The following is a 26,584-nucleotide window of genomic DNA, read 5'->3' on the forward strand; positions in this document are numbered from 1 at the left end:
ATTAGTAATAAGACCCCTAAAAATCTGAATGAGGTTGTGCTAGGGTCTTGACCAGCAAGTTGCCCTATCTCAGTACGCAATGATGAGGCGGGAGCAATGATGGTTATAACTCCGATTTATTGGAAACCATTATCCATATTTATAGGTTTTTGCACTACATAAGCAGAAGCAGGTGTTCAAGGGGATGAAGGCATGGGAAAAAGGGGATGTGCTTCAGTAATGTATTGTTGGACTTAGATTAGATGTAAGTAGCGGTATCTGGTGGGAAGAATCTGGATTATTATAAACTATGTTGCCTACAAGCGTATGGGAAAAACTAGGGCTGTGGTAAGGTAGTTTCCATGGGAGTATGGGAACAAAACGGGGTGCTGTCCTACAGTATCTACGGAGGCATGGGAAGGCTCAGGCATGTAGCCAGCTGATATCAGAGCTGTATGAGCTACGTGAGGCACGGGGCAGGATGCCCTTGTAAAGTATGAAAGAAGTTCCCATTAATTAAAGCATGTTTGTGTTAGGCACTGGTTCAAGAGCATTAGGTAGTGGCCAGCTGCGTTCCTCCTACTGGGCTTGTGAGTCCTTGGTGGAGGGACTCTGCCTGCATGAGAAAGGATGGCTATCAGAGCAAGAGGGGTGCTGTTAGGAAGGCTGCTAGGGACGGAAGTCTTTCCTAAAGGCACCTACCATTCCAACTCCTACTAAGCCTGTCTGGTTTTACCCAGGAAACAGGCCAAGCGCTAGGGTTCGAGCAGCCCCAAGGTCGGCACTAACTCCCTACAAGGTTGTATGCTTACTTCTTATATAACAAGGAAGCAGAAAAACTGGAGATCTAAATTGCTTTTTGAGGACAGAGATGGATGAAAGGAACTCATAATGGAAGAAAGAATAATGGGAATGATTGCCAATGGGAAAAATCCAAGTGTGCCCCTAAAGGTGCAAGTGAAGAAAAGGATGCCTCAGGGAACCAAATCCAGGTCTAGAAACAGGAGACATGTCATGGAAGCACAAGAAATAAAAATATTATAAAAATTAAAAATTTAAAAAACATTCAATTAAAATGTCATGATTCCCTTCAGCATGCCTACAAAATACCAGATAATCTCTAAATTTTCTACAAATTATTATTTCTATTACAGATGGAGAACCTAAACCAATGAATTAAGTTATTCAAGTCCAGGGAATCTATGGCAAAGTGGGAAGTAATGTTTAAAACTGTTTAAATTATCACCTGACTTACAAATTAATTTAAAGTCAAATATTTATTGTGTACATATTTCCCTTCCTTAAACAACTAATTTAATTATGGCATGGGGGCAAGTCAGGATTCTTCAAAGGAAATATCAGTACAACATAAACTTTGATATATTTCACCTAGATGGTGACCATTGCCCTATGAGATGCATATTCTCACCAAGTGGTTCAGAACAAATACTGAAGATCAAATGACGGTTTTAACAAGAAAAGTAGTAATTAATGTATATACAGCAGTTTAAGTTTTGCAAAGTGCTCTACATATATTATCTCGGAGTTTACAATTATCCTGTGAAGGAGGTATTATAGGTATTTTTACCATCCTTTTTACAGATGAGGAAATTCAAGTTCTTAAGAAGGTTGAAAGAAACTTTCCTATGCTGACATAGCTGGTATATGTCAGAGGCTCAGTTTTCCTTGCATCCAGTCCATCACTACATCCCCTATACCACACTGCCTAATTCTGCAAGACATGTTCTATCTTCAAAGAATTTACCATTTAGTGAGGAATATCATAGTGTGCTATAAAATGAGATGGTAACTACTGAATTGTCACGAACAACTAGTACAACCTCCTTCCAAATGTTCAAATGACACCTTCTCCAGAAGCTTTGCCTTATCCTTCAGGTGCCAATGATCTGCTTTTCCTTGGACCTTTCGCAAGCACTTTATTTGTGCCCCTCTCATGCGCTCAGCAGATTTCATTTTGAATTATCTTTATTGGCGTATGTATTATGTCCTCCTAATAGACTGTCAGCTCCAGAATAGCAGGGGCTATGCTTTATTTATAATTAATATTTGTACCTTCCTCAGCAGACTGTATGAAGTTCTATATGAAGGCTCTTTGTCAGTGTTTTTTCTTGACTTGAATTCAACAGTTCAGAGTACAGAAAGGCCAACAGTGTCTGACTCAGTAGATAATAACACAGAAACATAATTCTCACCTATTTTCTATGCTATTTGCAAAGGAGTTAAGATAAAATGGGACTGACTGAAAATCAGAAAATTTGCTTTTCCTCCTTTCAGATCTAAATACCTAACAGAGAAGGTTAAAATCAGATCTGAAAGGTAACTATTTATGGACTTCAAATAAAGTTAAAGATGTCTACTGATTTCTCTTTGGACTCTGGTCTTCAAGTGACTTTAGTTATGTTAAACTTTTAGTTAATATTCTGCCAGATTAATAAAAAGGAAATGTCAACCAAACATCTTCTAACCCTTTGTTAATGGAATGCTAAAAAGCATTAGGTTTTTAATAACTCATAAGCCTGACAGCTACCATAGGACATCAAAAGGAAAAAAAAAACTAGAAAAGACACAGTAATGCTCAAGACACCCTTAAAGTACCAGTCCCGTTGGGAGTTTGGGGAGTTGCTGCTGCTACTCCCTGAAAAAGCTTCAGACTCTGCCAAACCCCAGCAAAACTCATTTATCTTGTCGCGGCGAGCAGCCGAGCAGACACCTCCAGCTGACAGCCTGGCACTTTCTCACCACACACCACTGCCCGATCTGGAACATTCTGTTCCCTCCGTGGGTCTCAATCAACGAAAATACTGTAATGCTAGCACTCCTCATTAGGGCTAACAGCTGTCTCCCCAGTCACACAGAGACACAAAACTGTTTTGCATAACAATCTGCTGAAATTTCACACACAGGGAAAAAAAATATGATGTAGAAAATGCTGGACCATGAAATGCTGATGGAGAGTGCTTTGGGGGCCCCGCATTAAAAAAAATTAACACTATAGTTTCTCTTTCTGAGTTCTATAAAAGCTGTTCTGGAAAATAAATTACTATCTTATATAAGAAGAAAATATATGTCTGTTCTAGAAAGAGCCAATGTCTGGTATACGATAAGTCAAAATCATTTCAACACAGGATTTATATTTTCCAAGTTTCATAAAACTTTTGTCAGTAACTTTAAGTTATTTGTGAATTTAATGTCATTGCTTTGATCATCTCAACTACTGACTCTATGCCCAGTATCCTATATTGTTAACATAAAAATACAAGTAAAGCATCTGTGGTACCAGATAAATAAACCTCTTCAAAATATACCATTCTCTACAACTGAGAACCAAAATATATTCCTACTAAACAACAACTCTTAATTCAGAATTTACTAACATATTAGAATCATTACTTAAGGCTTTCTGGGCAAACATTTTTCTTTATGTACAAAACATATATATAACCAGTTAGCCAAATTACCTAAACTATCCTTTTAAGTAAAATGTGAAATACTCAACATAAGGGAGAAAAAAACCTGAAGTCAATTCACCTCAAATGATTAAACAGTTTAAAATAATCTATAAACAGAAGCAAATTTGTCTCCTGGTAGACAACATAGTGTGGTGTAGCAGAAAGATTCTGGGACAACTTGGCAATAAGGAGACCTAAGGTCTAATCCCACCGCTGGCCATAGCTGGGTGTAACTTTAGGAAGTCCTTCTTTAATATAATTTATAGCTTCATTTTCCTCATCTGTAAAATTAAGAAGTTGAAATGACTAGTGGGGTAGGAGGAAGTCAAGTCCAAATTAATGAACTCTCTGAGTCAAATCTCTTTTATCACAAAGAGCTAAGAATCACTTGCAATTATCATCTTTATTACTATTTATAAATCTCCAAAAGTCCTACTCCCAGTCCTTGCGAAACCCTACATGTTCAAAGGTTACACCAATGAAGAAAAAACTCTTCCCAGCAAGGGCTGTGAGTAAAGGTTACTGGCCAAACCAACCTAATTAGTTTAGAACAACTTAACATTGGCTACAGGCTGATGAATTTTTGGTCAAAGCTACTCTTAAAGTTCATCTTAATTTACAGAGGGGTTGCAATCTGCATTAAAGTAGTACTTACATTGACAAACTTAAATATCTTTAAAGTATCAAAGTTTTGGTGTAAGAAAGAATATAAAAAAGTTAGCCAAGTACTTTTAGGAGTACTTTGAAGTAATATGCTTTCTTAAAGGACAATAGTCCTTTATTAATATACAAAACATAAATTTATACAAACATACACACACACAATATATATTTGCTGAATGAATTAATCACAATCCTGGTTTTGAGATATCTCAGTGTGTCTCACAAATTGTCACTAACAATCTGCTAAAATTCTCCAGAAAATAAAGAAAAACTAAACAATGATATAAACCAATTTGTATTTTCAGAAGAGGGAAATTATCTATTGAGAATATTAATATGATAAAATCATTTTTTAATTCAGGAATAAAGTTTTAAAGCTATCATAAAATCTCTCTACTTGCTCAGTAAAAACTTTTAACTGGAAATTCAAAAGTAAATTTCAGGTCAGCTTCAATCAAAAGTGTAATAAATTCTTAACTTGTGAGGTTTTGAATTAATCTTGTCTCACTTTAATTCTGCAATAGTCTCACCATGTCAGTTTGTTTCTACTGAAATTTAGATACACACTCATATCCTCTAATACCTCTCTTTCAAATTTTTATAGTCAAAGAATATGACAATTAACTTTATGGAAGTGTCTTTATGTGAGCATTTGTTTTACTCCTTCTACCACAATGATCTCATAATTCATCTGTAACTTACAATTTGGGACACTGGAGAAGTTAATTAACTTATTTATGAAAACAAAGATAGTATGTATGAGAGGCAGAATCTGAACCGAGGTTTTCTAGACTCCCAAAGGCTAATGTGCTAGCCAACATATCCATGCTGTATTCAATGTTGAGGCAAGTAATAAATTCAACTAGTTTTTTCAATAAGCATTTGTTAACTGTGTAACATTTGAAATATAGTTGAGACACAAAAGATGAAAAATAGTTGCTGGCCTCAAGGAACTTAAAATGCCATAGAGGAGATCTTACAAGCATGACATTGTTTTTCCTTTTCAACACTGAATTCAGTTCACCAGCAATCTATTCCACATCTGGATATTGAGAAAAAATTATCTGCCAAGTAACTAAGATACATAAATGTTAGTGGTTTTCTGCCAGCAAATGTACAAATCAGAACAAGATTGTGGCGGAAATGCTTGGCCAATAAGATGTCACCTATACTTATCAAACGTAACTATTTCATCAGTTGTGACCCCTGGTGAAGGGATAGCTTTAGGTTAAGTTCACATTTTTTTCTACAAGAACGTTATCTTAATAACCTCTTCTTTTTTTAAAAAAAGGTGAAATCTTTTTATGAGCAATAAAATAAGAATCAGGAAATCTGTTTTAGCCACTGTTCTACCACTAAAATTCACATTGCAACATTACCACCAATGCCCTCCAGTAAGCATATACAAAGGACAGTAAGATCACAATGAATTTAATTGTTTTAAACTCAATTGAAAATCACTTTGCTCAGGACTTAGCATCTTGATTTTCCATCAATTTACTTTTACTTCCTAGTTCAAACACTTGTCTTTCTTCTACAAAAAGAGTTGTGCGAAGAAAAGCTACAAGCTAAGCACATGATATATTTGGAAATTTTTAAGTCTTTTAAATTAAATTGTCACTTACGTTAAATTTAAATGTAATTAATAATCTACAACAAAAGCTCCCTGATTTGGAACTGGGGTGATTAAGTGGAAGTCTAAATTCCAAAACATTTTTAAAAGAAATGTAATTTACTTTCGAGTACATTCAATTACCTAAACTAACAAAGTATTTCTAATTGGAGGATTTATATGAAGTGCCTATTACATGGAAGGTACATTATTCTAAGAGGTGGGTTTTATAAAGGCAAAAACAAATACCTCTTCCCTCAAGAAGCTTACATTCTATTGGGCAAAAACAATATGCATCAATCAATCAACATTTAAGCACTTGCTATATGCTGGGTACTGTGCTAGATAAGGGGAAGGAGGTTCAAAGAAAAAGAATGAAACAAACTCATCCTAAATGGGAAAACACCAAATATATGCCTAATATACAGCGTGTACACACACACACACACACACACACACTCTCTCTCTCTCTCTCTCTCTCTCTCTCTCTCTCTCTCTCTCTCTCTCTCTCTATTAATTCATTTGGGAGGAAAGGTACTAGTAGTCAGGGAGATCAGGAAAGGTTTCAGGTAGAAAGAAGATAATGCTTAATAAAAGCCAATCCTCAATTGAGAAATGGTCAAAGGATATGAACAGGCAGTTTTCAGAGGAAGAAATTAAAGATATCTATAGGCATATGAAAAAATGCTCTAAATCATTATTGATGAGAGAAATACAAATCAAAATAACTCTGAGGCACCACATCTCTCCTGTCAGATTGGCTAACATGACGAAACAGGAAAATGATAAATGCTAGAGAGGATGTGGGAAAATTGGAACACTACTACATTGCTGGTGGAGTTGTGAACAGATCCAGCCATTCTGGACAGCAATTTGGAACTATGCCCAAAGGGCTACAAAAATGTGCATACCCTTTGACCCAGCAATACCACTTCTAGGGCTGTATCCCAAAGAGACTGCACAAGCGGGAAAGGGACCTATATGTACAAAAATATCCATAGCAGCTCTTTTTGTGGTAGCAAAGAACTGGAAATCAAGGGGATGCCCATCACTTGGGAAATGGCTGAACAAGCTCTGGTATACGAATGTAATGCAATACTATTGTGCTATAAGAAATGGGGAACATACAGACTTCATAATAACCTAAAAAGACCTACATGATCTCATGCCAAGTGAGGGGAACAGAACCAGGAGAACACTGTACACAACCACAAACATATTGATTCTGTGATGACTAACTTCGATACACTTGGCTCATCTCAGCAATACAAGGCCCAAAGATAGCTCCAAAGGACTCATGATGGAAAGAGGTATCTACATCCAGAAAAAGAACTAAGGAGTCTGAATGCAGATTGAGGCAAACTATTGCTCTCTTTTCTTTCCTCTTCTTTTTTGGTTTTGTTTCTTCTCTCTCATGATTCATTCCAGTGGTCATAGTTCTTCTTTACAACTTGACTACTGTGTAAGTAAGTTTAATGCGAAGGTATATATAGAATCTACATCAGACTACATGCTGTCTTGGTGGGGAGGGGTGAAGGGAGGGAATGGAAGAAAATTTGAAATTCAAGAACATGTAGAACTGAGTGTTGTAAACTAAAACTAAAAAATCTAATAAAAAAAGGAAAAAAAGAAAAAAGGTAATGCTTGAGCTTCTTTTTCAAGGAAAACATGCATTCTACAAGCTGAAAAGGGGGCCGGATTTCACAGAGGGGGCTAGCCAAGCAAAGGCAGAGACAGGAGATGGAACACTGTATGTGGAACAAAAAGAAGGCCAGTATAGTGAGATTTCAGAGTGCAGGAGTGAGAGTAATATACAATGAGGTCGGAAAGATACATTAGGGCCAGCTTGTAAAGGCCTTTAAAAAGCTAAACAAAGGATCTTGTATATTATGGCAGAGACAGTAAGAAGCTACCAGTGTTTATGGGGCAGGGGTATGACAAGGTCAGATTAGTGCTAAAGGAAAATCACACTGGCAGCAGTAGCATGTACAGTTGTCTTAACAAATCAAATAGAATGGGCACGGTCTAAACATCCCAAATAGATGTTACACCATAACCCAAACAGCTTTACAGCAAAGATTTTATATGCTTTATTTACTCAAAGAAGAGCCTCTTGAGACCCCACTTAGAATGTACTGGGGAGGTTATCTGGTTTTCTAGCCCCAAAGAGATTAGAAGTAGCAAACTGTAAGTGAGTTAAGAGAGTCTATTAAGGATAGTTACACGGACAGCAACAAAAGTTGGAGCTGACCCCCTGCTTAACAAATGAACAAAGGATACAAATAGGCAGATTTCAAAAGAAAAAGTCCAACTATAAACAGCTATATAGAAAAATGCTCCAAATACTAATCATTAGAAAAATGAAAATTAAAGTAACTCTGAGGTTCTGTCTCACACCCATAAGATTAGCCAATTTGACAAAAAAGAAAAATCACCCCTGGGGGAGTATATTAGAACCAAACCCCAAAGTTACTAAAATATCCTTTGACTCAACAACACTAGGCTTCTACTGTACAGAGATTGAAAAAAAAGAAAATGACCCACATGTGTAAAAATATTTACAAGGAGCTCTTTTTGTAATTGCAAAGAACTAGAAACCAGGGCAATTCCCATCAAATGGGAAATGAATGTGTAATTTTATATGATTATTATGGAATACTATTGTGACATAAGAAAAGGATGGTTTCAGGGAAACCTGGGAAGACTTGTATGAACTGACACTGTTGCAACAATTCGGCTAGCAGCTGCTGTGGGGGTGAAAAACCAACACAAGCCCAACAACGAGAACACTGCAAGCACAGGTTCTTTTGATCTTCTTAACTAAGGAAAGCAACATTAAGGGGTCAACAATCTTACTTCAATCCAACATACAAATGTCATTCACTCAGCTCAGGGGGAAAAGCCAGCACCCTGAGCTTCAGAGCAAATACAAACAGAGCAAATAAACATGAATCAACAGACAGATTTCCGTCTGACAAAATCACAATACACAGTTAACAGAGATGCATCAACATCTGAGTTTTCTCCAAAGCCGGGGAGCTCGTAACAACAGCGGGCCCAGAGTCACACACCACTCCTGCTCTGGCTCAGAGCTCCAAAAGAGAAAGTCAACCTCTGGGTTTATATATCGTTCAGGGTCAAAAGTGAGTCACACATTCGACTCATCCACACGACCTAAAATCGTCACAAAAATGCAACTTAAACCCACGAGGTTTAAAAGCCTCTGATGTCACAAGCATGTCACTCAAAGCCATGTAAACTAGGCTTTCCCTTGAGGCAAGGAAGTCATCAAGGATTCCTAATTTAATCAAGGAAATAAAGGCCAAACTCTTCAAGGGCACTTGGTTGAATAAGGGCTGAGAGCCCATTTTGATTGCCAATACAGATGCTGAGCCAAGTTAAGACAACCAGGAGAACAATTTATACAATAATAACATTGTAAAGACAAACAACTTTGAAATACTTTAGAATTTTGATCAATGCAATTTTCACCCACGACAAGTGGTGATGATGAAGAATGCTAGCCTGACAGAGAGGTGATGGGCTCAAGAAGCAGAATGAAACATTTTTTTGACACAATGTAGGAATTTTTTGGTTTGACTCTGCATATTTGGCACAAGAGATTTGTTTTTCTTTGCTTTTTTCTAACAGAGAATGGAGGTGCAGGTGAAAGAGGAAAAAAATCTTATTAACTGAAAAAATTATAAAATAACTGAAGTCCTTAATACTGTTTTGTAGTACTTAAAAATATTAAATACCTATGACCAAGTTGCACTTATAACAGCAATGCAAAATAGGTTCAATATGAGGAAAGCTATAAATAACAAAAAAAATAAGATTACATGAATACATCAAATAGATGCAGAAAAAGCTTTTAATGAAATACAACATTCTTCTGTAGGAAATAAACTAGAAAGCTTAGGAATAAATCAACTTTTTCTTATTATGGTAAGTAGCATATATCTAGAATGAAGTTATTATAATCTGTAAAGGAGAGATACAAAATACCTTCCAATTATTGATACTATAGTCAGATCATGGATAAAGTAAGGATGCACACTGTTAGCACGATTATTGACTACAACCAGGAATAATAGTTATGGAGCAACAGGAAAAGAAATTGAGGGAATAAGAATAGGCAGCAAGAAAAAATTATTGCTCTTTGTCAACAATATCTTTTTTTAGTGTCAATGTAGCAGGATGGATAGTTGGGCCCAGGAGACAGGAAAACCTGGGTCCAAGTTTCACCTCTCATACCTACTGATTCTGTGGCCCAGGTGAAGTCACTTAATGTCTTAGGGAAACCTTGAATAAGTTACTTAATTTCCTTCAATTTTATTGGTAAAATGAGGTTAAACTAGACGACATTAAAGAAGCATTACTGTGGAGCATTATTTTTGAACTTATTATCTCTCCCTGAGCTCCCATCCCCAACGTTCCCCTCTTCATAACTTCCCTATTTACTGTTGAAAACACCACCATCCTTGTTCAGTTTTGGTCATGATGAATCAATATGTTTATGTGGCTTCCAGCTTGAAATGTGCAACAGACAGCTAGAGATGCAATACTGGAGGTCAGAAGGGAGGTTAGGGCTAGATAAGTAGATCTGAGAATCAACACAGAGATAATTGAAAATCACAGTGCTGGTAAGATCACTAAGCAAAACAGTATGGCAGAAGAGGCCTAAGACAAGGCCTTGGGGGACATCCATGGTTAGTCAATATGACCTACATGAAGATCAAGAAAAGTAGCCTGGGAAGGAGCAGTCAGGCAACTATGAAGAGAATCAGGAAAGATCCACATCACAAAAACCTAGAAAGAGGAGAGTACCAAGGAGAAGGTAACTGATAGCTTTGGAGGCTGCAGAGATGTCAAGGCTAAATATTAAGATAAGGCCATTCCATTTGGCAATAGAGGAAAGATACAGGATAATAAACAGGGTGGGTAGAGACATGAAATGAGCATTTTTAAGGGTAATTTTTTTTAGGGAAATCCTTCACAGATTTTTTTGCGGAGGAGACACTGACAAGTTTGTAGACTGAAGGAAAGCATCCAGCAGCCTGAGAAAGACTGAAGATTAGTGACGAAGTATGGATGATGGGCAGCTAAGTGGCTCAAGCTGAGTGACGAGTCTGGAGTCAAATCTGGCCTGACATTTACAAACTGTGTGACCCTGAGCAAGTCACTTAACCCTGCTTGCCTCAGTTTCCTCATCTGTAAAATGATCTAGACAAGGAAATGACAAACCACTTCAGTGTCTTTCTCAAGAAAATCCCAATGGGATCACAAAGAGTCAGACGTGACTGAACAACAACAACGAGAAAGATGATAGTAGAAGTAATCTGCTAAAGAAGATAGGATGGAATGTAATCACACGTGCACGTGTTTGTGCACATACGAGAGTTCGTCTTGACAAGGGGAAGGGTCACCTCTTTATGTGAGACATGGATAAAACAATCTCAAGATCTGGAAATCACAGTATGGAGGCTACTTATAGAAAGCTTCTCATTCCTTAAACGATAATGGTAGGAAAATGAAGCTGCAGAATGGGTGGGATAAAATAAAATACAAATAGCCAAAGGAATTCAGCCTACTAAGATTTCTCCAATTCTATCACTGTTAAATGCCTCCAAGTTCAATCCCTACTTTATTCCACGGTCTGTACTTACTCAGGCCAAGCTAGAAATGGATACACTGATAACTGCCACATCTAATGTCAATCATAGTTAAAAACAAATTACGTGCTTTTTCTATAAACATTTAGTTTAAAATGCAGTTTTCCAAATTCTGCATTTTCTCTTTAAAAGCGTGAACAGATAACTATTAACGCTTTAGAATATAGCACAAAATTAATGAGCTGTTTTTACCTTACAAAAATATACCAGTATTTTAGCATCACTCTAAGTATTTAGGTCAGAAAGGTCTGAAATCTAAACTTTTTTTTAAAGCTACAAAGATATGAAGAGTTGAAGCAGAAGGGAAGAAGGAAAATCCTTGCTTTCAAGCATTTTTAACACATCCCAAACTAATTTAAGATCTTGTCAACACCAGAGTGTGTAACCATATGTAAATATTGTCATATTCGTATAAAAGGAGTCATCAGACCTACTGCTGATGAAATTTAATGGCCAGTAACACCTCAAATGTCAGTTTTTTTATAGCAATTGAAACTGAAAACTAAGAAAATAATCCTCCCAAACTCCACAGGAAAGGCAGGTCATGACAGAGGAAGACATACATATGAGAAGAGAAGCTAAAAATATCTCTCAAAAAGGCAAAACCTTAACAGGCATCTCTTATCTTCCATTAAAAAGAGAAAATTAAATCTCTTAAATCTAGAAAAAAGGTAATGGTAACTTGACAGGAATTCAGATTTATCCAGGGTCCAGGTAGGAATAGCTTAAATAATAATGCATTAGAATGTCACACAGCAATACATCAGAGAATATCCCGGACACAAGTAATAAGACACTCATCACTCATGTGACTTTTGAAAAGACTGCCAATCATTATGTTATATGTCAGATAAGCAGGGACACGCACATACACACATCCCTTCATATGTATGTATATGACTATGTACAGGTATGCCTACACATATAAAAACCATTTATATGCTTTAGATACATAAGCTTTATATATAATTTATGGGTTAAATATATAGTTTATGGAAAATTTGATTATTTCCTCTGTATGGCAGTAGATTTCATTTGTAGCTCATGGAAAGAAGATGGTTCTTGAGAAAGAAATTGCTAATATGGTTGGAACTTTAGTAACATACTTAGAATTTTGGATTCAATTTCTTAAAAATGTATTAAGTGATTATTACACTTGAGGCACTATGGTAGGTATTAGTGACAGGAAGATTTTTTTTTTTAAATTTTCATCCTTTAAGAAACTTTATGATAATATGTATAGAAATAGGTATAAAAAAGTTAAACTATAATAGGAGAAGCCAAAGAAGATGACATGAAAGATTTAAGGAGAGACTTATTACTTCTACTTGAAGAAGGGGAAAAGGGAAGAATCAGAATATAAGACCTCAGAATAAGAGAGAAAAATTAGCATAGGAGTTCATTGTAGGCATGATGGAGAGAATGTGCAAATACAGAGAGGCGGGAAAGGACAAGATAAGATCAGGGTAGGAATCAGGTGTGTGTGGGAGCCAACTCTGGTTGTTATTAAATTTTCAGTGTGAGCCTTTATAGCCATGAATAAAACAGGACTTGGTTTACTGTCTTGTTGATTGTCTAAAGAAAGTGATGGTGAAAATATTAATAATTTTAAAACTTTATTTAACAAAGGCCTAACCTATTATTATTGTGTTGCCATAACAATAATAACAGAAGAAGTAGTATTCTCAGCCTAGTAAACAAACCATAGTTCGCAGTACCTCAAAGTCAACTCTAATGCCTTTTATGCCGTCATTTCTAACTGATGATAAGGAATAATAATGAATATCTCAAAAGGATTGGGATGGAGAATGGACCCGTGAATTCACTGGCAATGAGAATTCCTGCATGAGGACAATCCTCTTATCTGTGAAGGTTGAAACTTTCTCTACAACATACAGTCTTAGAGAGTTGTCTAGAGCTTCACTGAGAATTCAAGTGATTTGCCCAAGATCATACAGCCAGTACGTTTCAAGGTGAGACTTAAACCCAGGTATTCCTTCCTCTAAGGTCAACTCTCTATCTACTACACTATGCTAACTCAACAAATACATCAAGTATGAAAACAGATCTGGTAATTTTTAAAAGCGTGTTTTTTTAAAAGTGATAAATATTTAACATGGCAAACATAAATTTACAAAGCATACTCTCTGAAAACAATTAAGCAAAATAACATTGAAGTGCATCTACAATTGTATTGCAACTGTATTCAATGAAGATTGTGCTTTAACTTTAAGATAGTACTGCTGTGTTGTCTATTAAGTTTAACCTAATTTTTGTTGTTTTAAAGTTTTATTTATTTTAATGAACAGAAATCTATTTTCTATCCTTCCCACCCCCCCACTTCCATTCCATTGGTGATTGTGAATAGTAGTAGGAATAGGAATATCACTTCTTCAACTACAGGGAAAAAAGAATGAGATTCTGAGAGGAGGTGAGTGAGGGCTGTACAAGAATATAGGAGGGAATCTGATAAGTTTCCAAAAAGAGCAAATGAAAACCATTAACAAGTATGTGAAAAGTTGTTTAAAATCACCCCAAAAGAGATAAATGCAAATTAAAACAAACAGTCATCAACTCACAGCCATAGTAAAGATGAAAACATTAAATGTTTAGAGGAGCTTTGGGAAGACTGGCAGATTAAATCATTGCTAGAGGAGCTGTGAATTGACCTACTGCTCTGGAAAAAAATCTGTGAAATTTTGCAAGGCAAGTTAATATATTGGTCAACCCTTTGTTCCTGAGCTGCTACTTCAGCATTTACATCCCAACCAAGCAAGTAAATGACAATAAGAAAAGATCCACTTAAAAAACCACACGTGAATTATTATCTGTGATAACTAAAAGACTGAAACAAACTATCTGTTCAATGACTTGGGAAATGGCTAAACTGTGGAATATGAATATGTTACAAGAAACATTTGCGATGGGAGAATTCAATTATTTGAAAATTAGCTGGGAATCTTTCCCTGTTAAGGCAGACTATCTAATAAATTTTTGACTTACCTTGCTTTTTACATTTGTGCAACAAAAGTATAGGAAGAAACTAGAGGAACTAGAGCTGATTCTGACCAATAAGAAGAACTAGGCAGCTGGGAAGACAAGGTCATAGCCCTGGCAGAAGGCTCCTAAGGTCTGGGTGAGTCCTATCGCCAAAAGTTCTCAGCTGTGTGAATGCAACTAAGTTGCTTAATTCCTCTGAGCATCAATTTTATCATTCATGAAATGGAGTTGAGACAAACCATTAAATAAAGATCACTAAGTTTTGGATTCTTCCTTTTTCACCACCTCCTTCTTCTGCATAAAGGAATGAGTGAGGGGAAGAAAGAGAGGAAAAAAGTAAAAGAAGATATCCTGAAGAGAAATACACAATTAGCAATCATAACAATGAACATGAATGGGATTCACTCACTCAAAAAAAACAAAGGAAAGTACCAGAATGGGTTAGAAAGCAGAATTCAATAATACCTATTTTTCTAAGAAATATACTTGAAACAATGATTTGCAGAGTTAAAATGAGAGAGATTTCAACAAAATTTATTATTTCTCAGGCGACTTCAAAAAAAGAGTGGCAATCATGATTTCAGACAAGGCAAAAGTAAAAACAGACAAGGTTAAAAGAGATAAGGAAAACATTATGCTAAAGACACCATAGATAATGAAATAACATCAATACTTAATATGCACTTACAGGAAAAGTTAATCTAGTTACAGGAATAGACAGCAAAACTGTAATAGTTGGGGATTCAATGTATCCCTTTTGGACCTAGACAAATCAAATAAAAATATAAACAAGAAAGAAGTTAAGGCTATGAATATAATTTTAGAAAAATTAAGTATGATACATCTCTGGTGAATACTAGGTAGGAATGTATTTGTCAGAAGAGCCATGCTATCTACAGAAATTGACTATGTGCTAGAACATAATAACTTCATGAACAAATGCAAAAATATCAAACACATCCTTTAGTGACCACAACTCAACAAAAACTAAAACCAACAAATGACTTTTAAAAAATTCAAACTTAATTCTTAAAGAATTGGTAGGTCAAAGAATAAATTATAGAAATGGCTAATTTTATCAAATAAAATGATAACATTAAAGCTTTGAGGATGCAGCCAAAGCAATCATAAAAAGAAAATTTTTATCTTTAAATAATTTTATTGACAAAAGGTGGGGGGGGGACGACCAGAATAACTTATACAGTGACTATAAATTGTAAAGGAAAATAACTTTGAAAAGGCTGAGAACTCTGATCAATGTAATGAATAATCATGACTCCAGAAGACTGATGAGTTATCATCCTTCCCACACAATAAAGCATACATTTTTAGCCACAGACAGATTTATCTTGCTTAACCAGATTTGTTCATAAGGGAGGGGCTTTTTTTTTTTTCTGGAGAAGCAGAAGGTATTGAGAGGAAGGTGCTTTGACAATAGGATGTGTGTCATATCTTTGTATCTCTGATGCACATAGCAGGCTCTTAGTAAATACTTATTGACTTGTACAGTGCCACAATGTTCTGTCCTAATCAGACCAAATCCAGAATTTTGTTATCAGTTCTAGATACTACATTTTAGGGAAAATATTTGTAAGTTGGAACATGTTTATAATCGTGACAAATGAGAGTTAGCTGAAGGAACATGGGATGTTAAGCCTAGAAAAGAAGGCATAGGAAATGCCATGGTAACTATTGTTAAATATTTGAAAAGTCACTATGTAAAAGAGGTATTACACAATCTGCCTGGTCTAAGAAGGAACAATGATGACCTATGTTAGAAGAAAGCAGATTATGTTCCAATATGAAAAAAAGTATTATATCAAATAAAGCTGTTTAGAAATACAATGTGCTGCCTTGGAAAAAAGGGAGTTTTTCTATCACTGAAAATCTTCCAACAAAGTCTGAATGAATCAAAAGCATTTATTAACTATCTTCTAAGAGCTAGATATTAGAGAGACAAATAGAAGAGTGAAACAGTCTTTATCTACCCTCAAGGAGTTTGTGATATGCTAGATGTCAGATATGATGACTGGGGTGCCAAGATGTCAGAGTAAGAAGTATTCACCACCGAACAACCATAAAGTACCCCAAAACAAATCCTGGAACAGCAGAACCAGCAAAAAGACAGGGTGAAACAATCTTTTAGCCCAAAAACCGTGAAAGATCGCCAACAAAGGTCTGTCTCACTCAGGCAAAAGGGGAACACAGTCCAGGACAGGAAGTGTCCCAGTAACCAGCCGCAAGCCCCACCTCAGCAAACCAGTGTGAGATCCTGAGCCTCAGTGCAATGGAGCAGGCAAACCCCAACACCAGGAACCCCTACATGCCTCAGCGTAGCCAGGGTAATGGGCAGACTCCAGCTCTAAGAACCGCCAGGTGCTTCAGGGTAGCCCAGGGAAACATGCAACCTCCACATGCTTCAGGGTAGCCCCAAGGAAATGCAGAAACACCTCACCAGCCTTAGCACATGCTAGACACCAGCACTACGACCCCCATTCAGCACCAGGTAAACTGTCAGACCCCTACAGCCTCCAGCAGAGCCAGCCAAGCCCCTTCGGCTTGGCACCAAACACAAGGGTCCCCTGTGGGCCTTAGGGCAAAATCAGCAAAGCACCAGGTAAATAGCCAGGGCCTTACAGAACCTGCCAAGAAGCCTAAGACAGCGCCCTTTCCACTCCTGGAGCAGAGCTCAAATTTAAAAGGAAAAAGGCCAAAAAATATGAGCAAAAAACAACCAAAAAAAGAAATCTGACCATAGAAAGTTATTATGGTGACAGGGAAGATCACTCAGAAGAGGACAACAATGTGCAAAACCCCCAAAGAAAAATGGAAAGTGGTTGCAAGCCCAGAAAGAATTCATGGAAGAGCTCAAAAAAGGATCTTAAAAATCATATAATAGAGGTAGAAGAAGTAGGTAGAAGAGGTAGAAGAAAAACTGGGAAAGGAAATGAGAGTGATGCAAAAAAAAAAAAAAGTCAACAGCTTGGAAAAAAGAAAATAATTGCTTAAAAAGTACAATTGGCCAAATGGAAAAAGAAGAACAAAAGCTAACTGGGAAAAACTTCTTCCAAGTCAGAACTGGGCAAGTGCAAGCTAACAACTGTATGAGACATCAAGAATCAATCAAACAAATTCAAAAGAATGAAAAGAACAGAAGAAAATGTTACATATTTCATTATAAAAACAAATGACCTGGAAAATAGATTCAGGAGAGACAATGTCAGAATCACTGGACTACTTGAATACCATAATCAAAAGGAAGGTCTGGACAGCATCTTTCAAGAAATTATAAAGGAAAACTGTCCTGTATCCTACAGCCAGCAGGCAAAACAGGCACTTTTGATTAGAAAAATGCAAATTAAAACAACTGTGAGGTACCACCACCTCACATCTATCACATTGGCTAATATGACAAAAAAGGAAAATGATAAATACTGGAGAGGATTTGGGAAAATTGGGACACTAATGCACTGCTGGTGGAGTTGCAAACTGACCCAAACACTTTGGAGAGCATTTTGGAACTATGCCCGAAGGGCAACCACACTGTGCATACCCTTTGATCCAGCAATACCACTACTATGTCTGCATCCCAAAGAGATCACAAAAAAGGGAAAAGGACCCACATGTACAAAAAATTTATAGCAGCCCCTTTTGTGGTGGCAAAATATTAGAAATTGAAGATGCGTCCATCAATTGGGAAATGGCTGAACAAGCTGTGGTATATGAATGTAATAGAACACTATTGTATAGTAAGAAATGATGAATAGGCAGATTTCAGAAAAACCTGGAAACACTTGTAAGAACTGATGTGAAGGGAAATGAGCAGAACCAAGAAAACATTGTATACAGTATCAACAATAATGTGTGATGATCAATTATGAATGACGTAGCTCTTCTCAGCAATACAATGATCCAAGACAAGTACAAAGGACTCAGGAAGAAAAATGCACGCTTGAGGTAGGGGTTGGACTAGATGAGTTCTGAAGTCCCCTATGATTTGACTTAATTTCCAATCCTATAATTCCAACTCTGAGAACTTAATTTAATAGAATTCTAAAACTAGCAAGCTTCAGAGATGCATTTAATTCATTCCCCTCATTTTACAAATGAATTAGTTTAGATATAGAGGTAGTATAAAACTTTCCTAAGGTTAGGATTCCATTTATTTTTAACAATTATATGCAGTTTCATTTCATAGTTGATTAATATGGAAATAGAATTATGATAAAGTATCCCTTTCTACTCTCACTCAGCATTTCTACTATCACAATATACTACTGTTTGACTTCAATAAAAGTGAACACACAAATATGTACATGTGTTGCTACACATACTACAGCCTACGGCCTTTAATTCCTTCAAGAATTATAATGCATACCTAAAAGCTATGAAGTTGTCATAGAGGCAAAAGACTATTGCTGTTTGGGAAGAAATAATCGCAATTGGATTCCTATGAAATAACGAATTTCCTCTTTTCTAAATTTGAAATGTTTCTGGAAAACCTACTGATTTTTGTTTATCAAGTATTATCAAGAACTATTTTACGTAATAAAAAGAACTGTGATGCCATCTGCTGACAAAAATAATCCTTAAAATCTTGCTTAAAGAAAGTATTTTAGAAGTTTCTTTTAAAAGAAAAATAACACAAAACACTCTATTTTCAATTCAAGATAAAGAAGGAGAATATTCAGTAATTAATTTCAAAATAAGCTAAAATGTGACTCTTCTTTCAAATTCTAATTTACAAGTAATTACAATTGTTCAGCAACCTCACCAAAATGTAGACCTGGCTGAAAACAGATACCTTTCTAATCTCCTACTGGTGCTTTTAGCAAATAAAGGAGCAGAGAAATTCAAGTACAACAGGATTTAAGTACTCTTAGCCCTCTCAACATGCCACCTGTGCTGATTTTATAAAATGTTTATCATCATATAGGAAGTAAAGAGAAGATGAGAATAAAAATTAGGTTAAAGAATAAAAGCAACCTGAATGAGTGGAATGAATACTAATGCTTTTTTTCTGTTTAGAAAAAAGGGGCACAGTTTCCGTTTTCACTAAATTTTGGAATTTCTAAACTAAACTAAAACTCCCTTGCCTTATGCCTGATAAAATGTACATATCCAATCATTTCTTTTGATGTAAGAACTAAAATTAATTCGCATGTCACTTGAAACCTAGAAATGTCTTACCCAAATCTGAGTAAAATGGAATGTGAGCTGAATTTTTCTTCCAAATTCATGTTAAAAATCAGCCTTTTCTTTGTAAGCACTAAAATCTACACAAGCACACAATTCCACAGAACAATCATTAACTTCACATATCCACCAATAACAAAGACAAAAAAGATTAGCTAGCTAATTTATTCACTCCCTAAACTTCACAGAGGGAGACAACTGAGAAACAACCCACAATCAAAACAAAATCTACCCTTCCACTGACTCCACATAGCAAGTATCTTCTCAGCATTGCAATTCATTTTCATCTTTAGGAAGAGAGAATACAAAACAAAACTTAGCAATTAAACTGGCTAATTGTGAAAGGCCTATCAATCAATACACCAAACGCAATGTAAAAACATGTATATGTTACAATAAAATGAATGAAAACACAAGATTCCACCTGCTCCCAACTGGAAAGTGTCATGAGTTAAGTAAATTCTTTTTTGCTTTTTAAAATTTTTTTATTAATATTTTCTTTTTTATCAGCCTTATTCTGACCATATCCCTTCTTCTTCCAATAAACAGCAAGTTATCTCTCCTTAAAAAAATAATTAAAAATATTTCAGTAGAACTACCCAATACATACAACTGAATCTGATAGTATATACAATGCCCCATGCCCATAATCCCTCACCTCTGCAAAGAAAAAAGAGAGGTCCCTTTTTTCATCTCTTTAAGAAAAATCTAGGTCATTATTATTACTATGTTCAGTTTTACTTTTTTTTTCTTTCCATTTGCATTGTTGTAGTTGCTCTGGTTTCTGGTTCTGCTTACTTAAATCTACACAATAATAATAATATTAATAATCACTAGCATTTATATAGTGCTTAGGGTTTACAAAATGCTTTATGTATTAACATAAGTTGCAACAGCAACTTTTTTAATCCTTTCAACAATCCTGTGAGATACTGTCATCCAAACTAAACAGATGAAGAAACTGAGGCTGAAAGAGGAAGTGATTTGCTTAGAATCACAAAGCTAGTGTTTGAGGCAGGATATGAACCCATCTCCCTGTCATTCCTATTTCATCCCTGCTAAAAGTACTGGAGTCACTCTGGGGCCCTATTCAATTTTGGACCTTGGTTAACTGTCTCTTCTTAGGCACCCTGGTAGAGCCCTGATCCCAGGGATTTATCACACAATTCAGTGCTTGCAAGTGGTTAGCTTTGTTCACTGAAGATAACAACTCTCAAGCTCAAAAGACTAACAACTTCAGTTTCCCTGGTAGGAGGGACTATAGACAAATGCCATACTCATCACTAACTGATCTCCCTGCATAAAGATAAATTTTTTTTTTGGAAAAAGTAGGTATAAATTATACAAAGCAAGACTATATTAAGGAGCAATACCTAAAAGAAACAAACATTTCTAGATACATATAGAAAGACTGTCAAATATTCAATTTCAGTCTAGTGTCTGCTATTCTTCCCAATTTAATCAGCGATAATGAACAATTATTAAATACTTAATCTGTATCAGACATCACTTTAAGCACTGGGGTTACAATGAAAAGGTAAAAATAGTCTTCACCCTAAAGAAGCTTACATTCTATGTATGACAACTTGTAAATAAAAAGGAATATGCAAGAAACATATAAGAGAGAAGATAATCTCAGAGAGAAGGTACCAGATATTGGGGGCAGAACAACGGACCCAGATCCAGCAAAGTTCCCTTGCACAAGACAGCATTTGAGCTGATTCTTCAAGGAAGCCAAGGATTCTAAGAATCAGCAGTGAGGGGAAAGGGCATTCTAGGCAAAGTCAGGGCATAGCCAGTACAAAGACAGGGCAATGAATGATGAAGTGTCACATGTGAAGAACAACAAAAAAGACATTATAGCTTGATCACAGAGCACATGAAGGGTAATAAAATGTAAGAGGACAGCAAGAGTAAGAGAAAGTAGGTTGTAAAGAGCTTTAAATGACAAAAATATTTTTTTTAAAAGAAGGCTTAAGGTAACTAGAAACTACTGGAGTTTATTAAATAGAAATATGATATGGGAAGACCTATGCCTTAGGAAAATCACTTCGGCAGCAGCACGCAAGATGGATTGGAGTAGGGAGACCTGAAGCACATAAACTAAACAGAAAGCTACACAGCAGTCCAGGACCGAGGTGATGAAGACCAGCACCATGGGGCAGCTGCGTGAGAAGAGCATTGGAGACACAGAAGAGAAATATCTGGCAAATGGCAATCTGTCTGTGGTACATGAGCATGAAGAGTCAAGGATAACACCAAAGCTACAAACTCTGAGTGACAAAGAGAATAGAAGAGCCCTCAACAGTAACATATAATTTCAAAAGAAGGCCAAATTGGAAGGCAATGGAGAAGGTAAATTTTGTTTTGGACATGTTAAGTTTGAGATGACCACCTGACATTAAGCATGAAATGCTTAACAGGAAGTTGATGATATGGGACTGGAGCTCAGAAAAAAAAAAAAGACAAAAAAATTTTAAAAAAAAGACTAGGGGTGAACATACAGATCATGAAATCAACTGCATGGAGATAAAGGAACCCACAGAAGTTGATGACCCAAACAAGATGTTACAGTGAGAAAAATGAAGAAGACACAGGACAGAGCTCTGAGGTACACCCATGGTTAGCAGACATAGCCAGCTAACATTTATGTAGTATTTTAAGGTTTGCAAAGCACTTTATAATATGAAGATTCTTCAAAGGAGCCTGAGGAGTGCTCAGAAAGGTGGAGAAGAATGAGAAAGCCATACAATGAAAACAGTGAAGAAAGTGATGAATAGTTTTAAAGGCTACAGAGAAGCCAGGAAAAATGAGGACTAAGAAATGATCACTAGATTTGGCAGTTAAGACAATGCTGGAAACTGAAAAAAAAAATTTAGTGGAATGATTAGGTCAGAAGCCTGATTATAAAAAGTTAAAAAGAGTTCAAGGATAGGAAATGGAGATGGACCCGATAAAGATGGATTTTTCAAGTTTAGCCATGAAGGGGAGAATAAGACAAAAGCTACTCAGACTAGCTTAAAATCAAATGCTAAATTCATTTTCTTTTTTAGAAGGTTTTGGGAGCAGAACTGGCATGTGACTGGGTTTACAATTTAACTACAGAACAGACACGTCACTCTCACTCTATGGTGGAAAAAAATCTCAGCATTATTAATCTGGAAACCTGGACTCTAGTACCTTCTCTGTCATTAGGTATCCTTGTAACATTAGGAAATTTACTTATCTGGGTGTCAGTTTTGTCATCTGTAAAATGAATGAACTGGTAAATAAAACAAATCTCAGATTCTACTTCATACTTATCAGACTGGCAAAGACAACAAGACATGAAAAACGAAACTGGAGAGACTAGGGGAAGTGAAGTTCATTAATGGACCGTTGGTGAAGCAGTGAATTTGTTTAATAACTCTGGAAAGTCATTAACAAAAAGTCACTAAATTGCAATACTTTTTATCCCAAAGACACATAACTAACTAGGCATTCAGTGTACCTCAAAGAAATCAAAGATAGTGGGCTAAAGTACCCATGTGTACAAATATATATATATATATATAAACACTTTCGATTATAGCTAAGAAATGGAAACAAAACAGGCATCAATTAACTGGAAAATGGTTGAACAAATTGTGTTGTGTGTATTGTGCCATAAAAAAATTATAAATATGGTAGATTCAGGGAAATCAGGGAAGACCTGAATAAACTGATACAAATTAGAAGAGGAAGACTCAAGAACTACAGTGACAAGAATAATGTAGGAGAAAATCACACTGGAAGAAAACAGACTCTGATCAATACACTGACCAATTCAAGATATCAGATGACAGATGATAAAGCATGGTGTCTACATCTTAGCAGAAAGATGATGGACCAACGGTGCAAAATGACACATCTACTTTCAGACATGGGAAATATATCGATGTTTTGATTAACTGCTCATATTTGTTACAACAGTGGCTGGGTAAATAAGTCAGTAGTAAGAGAAAAGGAAGGGAGGTAGGAAGGAAAGGGAAAGGGAAAGGAAAAGGAAAAAGGAAAAGAAGAACTTAAAAATACACTTAAAAAAACTCAACATGGGATACAACTATGGCAATTTTATTGTTACCACATTAAATTTAATAAGTAAAAACTATGTAATCGAGGTTTATGGTTTCCTATGATTTATTTTATTAAGTATATAAAACTTAAATGCGCATGGTTGTAGATGATTATTAAGTTCATAATAAAAAATTTTAGTAAAGAAATAAAATGAAGCGTTTGAAATGATAATCTCCACATCTATGGTTCTTTAAATAGTAGCTATATTTTTTGGCCTTTCTGCAGCATTCTTTGGGTACTTAATCCACTGCACAGACAGGAAAAGTAATATACAAATAATCAGCTAAAATGTATAATGACAAAGCACAAGTTGCAATATGAAAATAGTCTAGGGATAAATTTCTAAAGTTATCCTTTACTACGCTCTGATTTCTTTCTGTCAATATACAAGACAGCTTTTGTAATGTGTGCAATGACTGCAGATAATACAAAAGAGAATGTGGTGATCAGGTCAGTTAGAACAATTAACAAAAATAAGAAATGAGGAATCAGGATTTCACAGCTATCATAAGCATGGTCTAGAATATGATGGGACTATCTGGAACCATTCTGGGTTCTAAAAACCTCAAAAGTATTTTACTTAACCAATGAAGAAGCACACTATCCACCTCCTGACAGAGAAGTGATGGGCTCAAGATACAGGATAAAATACATATATTATACATAGGCACTGTGGGAATTTATTTTGCCTGACTATGCATTTTCGTGTTAAGGGATTTGTTTCTTTTTTCAATTGGGATTAGGGGGTGGGAAGGAGGAGGGAGGAGAGGGAAGATGGGTAGGTGGTGTGTTGGGGTAGGGTGACTAAGGGAATAAAATAAATGCCTGCTAATTGAAAAATAAAGAATAAAGTCTTTAAAAAGCATATTACTAATATACTATTAAGCTTTGCAGATATAACATACTCAATTTAATAATATATAAGATATAGCTATAAGGGCAAGTTATATCAAGTATTAATGAACTACCTGTCCTCTTGGTTTCTTATCCATTTAAAATCTCATGAAAAATAACGTTTACAAAGATGAAAAACGAGGAAACCAAGAAAGAAAACTCTTAAAATTCCATAAATAAATTTTGCATTCCATTTAAGATGAGAGTGACCACAAATATGGATAAGTAAAACTAAAGAAAACTTGCCAGTGATTTTTTAAATGCCAAGATATAATATGAGAATATTTTAGTTCAAATATTTATTTTAAAAGAAACCAGAGAGCATCAAAATACTTGTTCTTAATTCTTTCATGATTTTAAATATCCAAAATGCAAGATTAATGCTCAAGAGATGAATGGTTCACAAAATCAGTAAAAGTAGATAGTATATTAGGCTCTAAATATTGAAAATTAAATTAAAATGCAACATGCACCCACACATCCCATCCAATATATATAATGAGAATTTTGAAAGCACTTGTCACTTACTCTGTATGACCTTGAAAGACATTCACAGAATGGATTGAAGGATCTCTGAAATCCCAAAGGCGAAAGGTTGTATCACGAGATGATGTCACTACAAGACGCTGGGTGGGATGTGTACAACAATGTGTTAACTCTTGATCGTGCCCTACAATCACAGATAAAAACATTTAGAATACCAAAAAGGCAAGCTTTCTTATTTTAATGAATTCATCTATAATAAAGCACTAATTAAAAAAAAAACTTTACTTCTGGGAGAAAAAATAGAAAATCAACACAGAGATTTTATAAAGTGTCCTCCAACATAGAGGAATCAATTTAGGTAGAAACTAAAAATGAACAAGTCACTCTAAGGACTTTTCTAAAAGAATCAAGAAGGCGTAGAATACCTGGGACTAGAGTTTCAACAAAACTTCAAATATATATTCATCTTTTCAGACATGCTTTCAAGTAGACACCAGGAAGTAGCAATGTGTGAAGTATTTAATGTGACAAAAATGTTTACTTTTGGGTTCAAGTTATTTATGATGAGTCAGTACAATAGTCCAACTATGTGAAAGCTTCATTTTTCAGAGCCCCACCCCCCAAGGTCACTCTGAACACATTCACATATAAAATAATTTATTGTGTTTAAGAGCTGAAAATAGAAATGCAAGGGAACATAAACTGATTACATCTGTTTTAGAACTGAAGAACTGAAACACACCCAAATGTTGTGAAGCTCTCAATATAACAATTATGATTAGATTATGAAATACTTTCCTTTACAATTCTTCAAAATTTAAGTATCTCAATCCTTTGATCCATATTTTCAGATTAAGTTTGCAACAACATAGCTCTCTACATTGTACAGGGTCAGAAAATTATATAACTAGAATACACAAATGATTACTATTATAAGTTTCAGAGGCAACTTTCATAAAAAATATCTTATTCCAATGACTAAAACACACAAGAGATAACATTAATTCCATTGGAAAAAAATCATCTCAAAGATATGTGTCCCTTTTATTAAGGACACACAAAAAAATACTTGGGTACCTGTTAAAGTATGAACAAGTTCAGATGTCTCAACATCATATAGGTTTGCTGTTCTATCCCATGAGGCTGTTACTGCTTGCTTCCCTCCAACCAACCAATCAGCTGCTATTACCACTCCTTGATGGCTTTTAAGTGATGTTAGGGGAACCCTAATGGTAGGGCAATCACTAGAACCCTCTCCATCTCCATCTGCATCATCTTTATCTGAAAATTCCACTTCATCTTCTCCTGACATTTGTTGCTAAAAACAAGAGGTATAAAAGTGAAATTTTTTCTCATATGAAGTAGAGTTTATAACTACATTTAAACTTCTTTACTGCAAAACTCCATAATTAGATTGCTCTTGTTCCTAGAAAACCAATTAACATTCTATTTATCCATTTGCCCCTCAGAAGTATCAACTAAATTCGAAAAACAAATAAAGTCACTGTCATATA

At 35.6% G+C, this 26,584-nt stretch overlaps 1 protein-coding gene across 1 annotated transcript in view; it reads right to left on the bottom strand.

Moving 5' to 3' along the window:
- Positions 1-26,584, bottom strand: part of WDR37 (WD repeat domain 37) — a 100,004-nt gene that overhangs the window by 13,474 nt on the left and 59,946 nt on the right. Inside the window, exons 10-11 of the mRNA XM_036760307.1 lie at positions 26,148-26,388; positions 25,113-25,254 (exon numbers count right to left, since the gene is read on the bottom strand). Coding sequence (XP_036616202.1) covers positions 25,113-25,254; positions 26,148-26,388 — 383 coding nt within the window. The remainder of the gene's footprint in view (positions 1-25,112; positions 25,255-26,147; positions 26,389-26,584) is intronic.

Source organism: Trichosurus vulpecula, chromosome 5, assembly GCF_011100635.1.
Source record: "Trichosurus vulpecula isolate mTriVul1 chromosome 5, mTriVul1.pri, whole genome shotgun sequence".
Taxonomy (NCBI): domain Eukaryota; kingdom Metazoa; phylum Chordata; class Mammalia; order Diprotodontia; family Phalangeridae; genus Trichosurus; species Trichosurus vulpecula.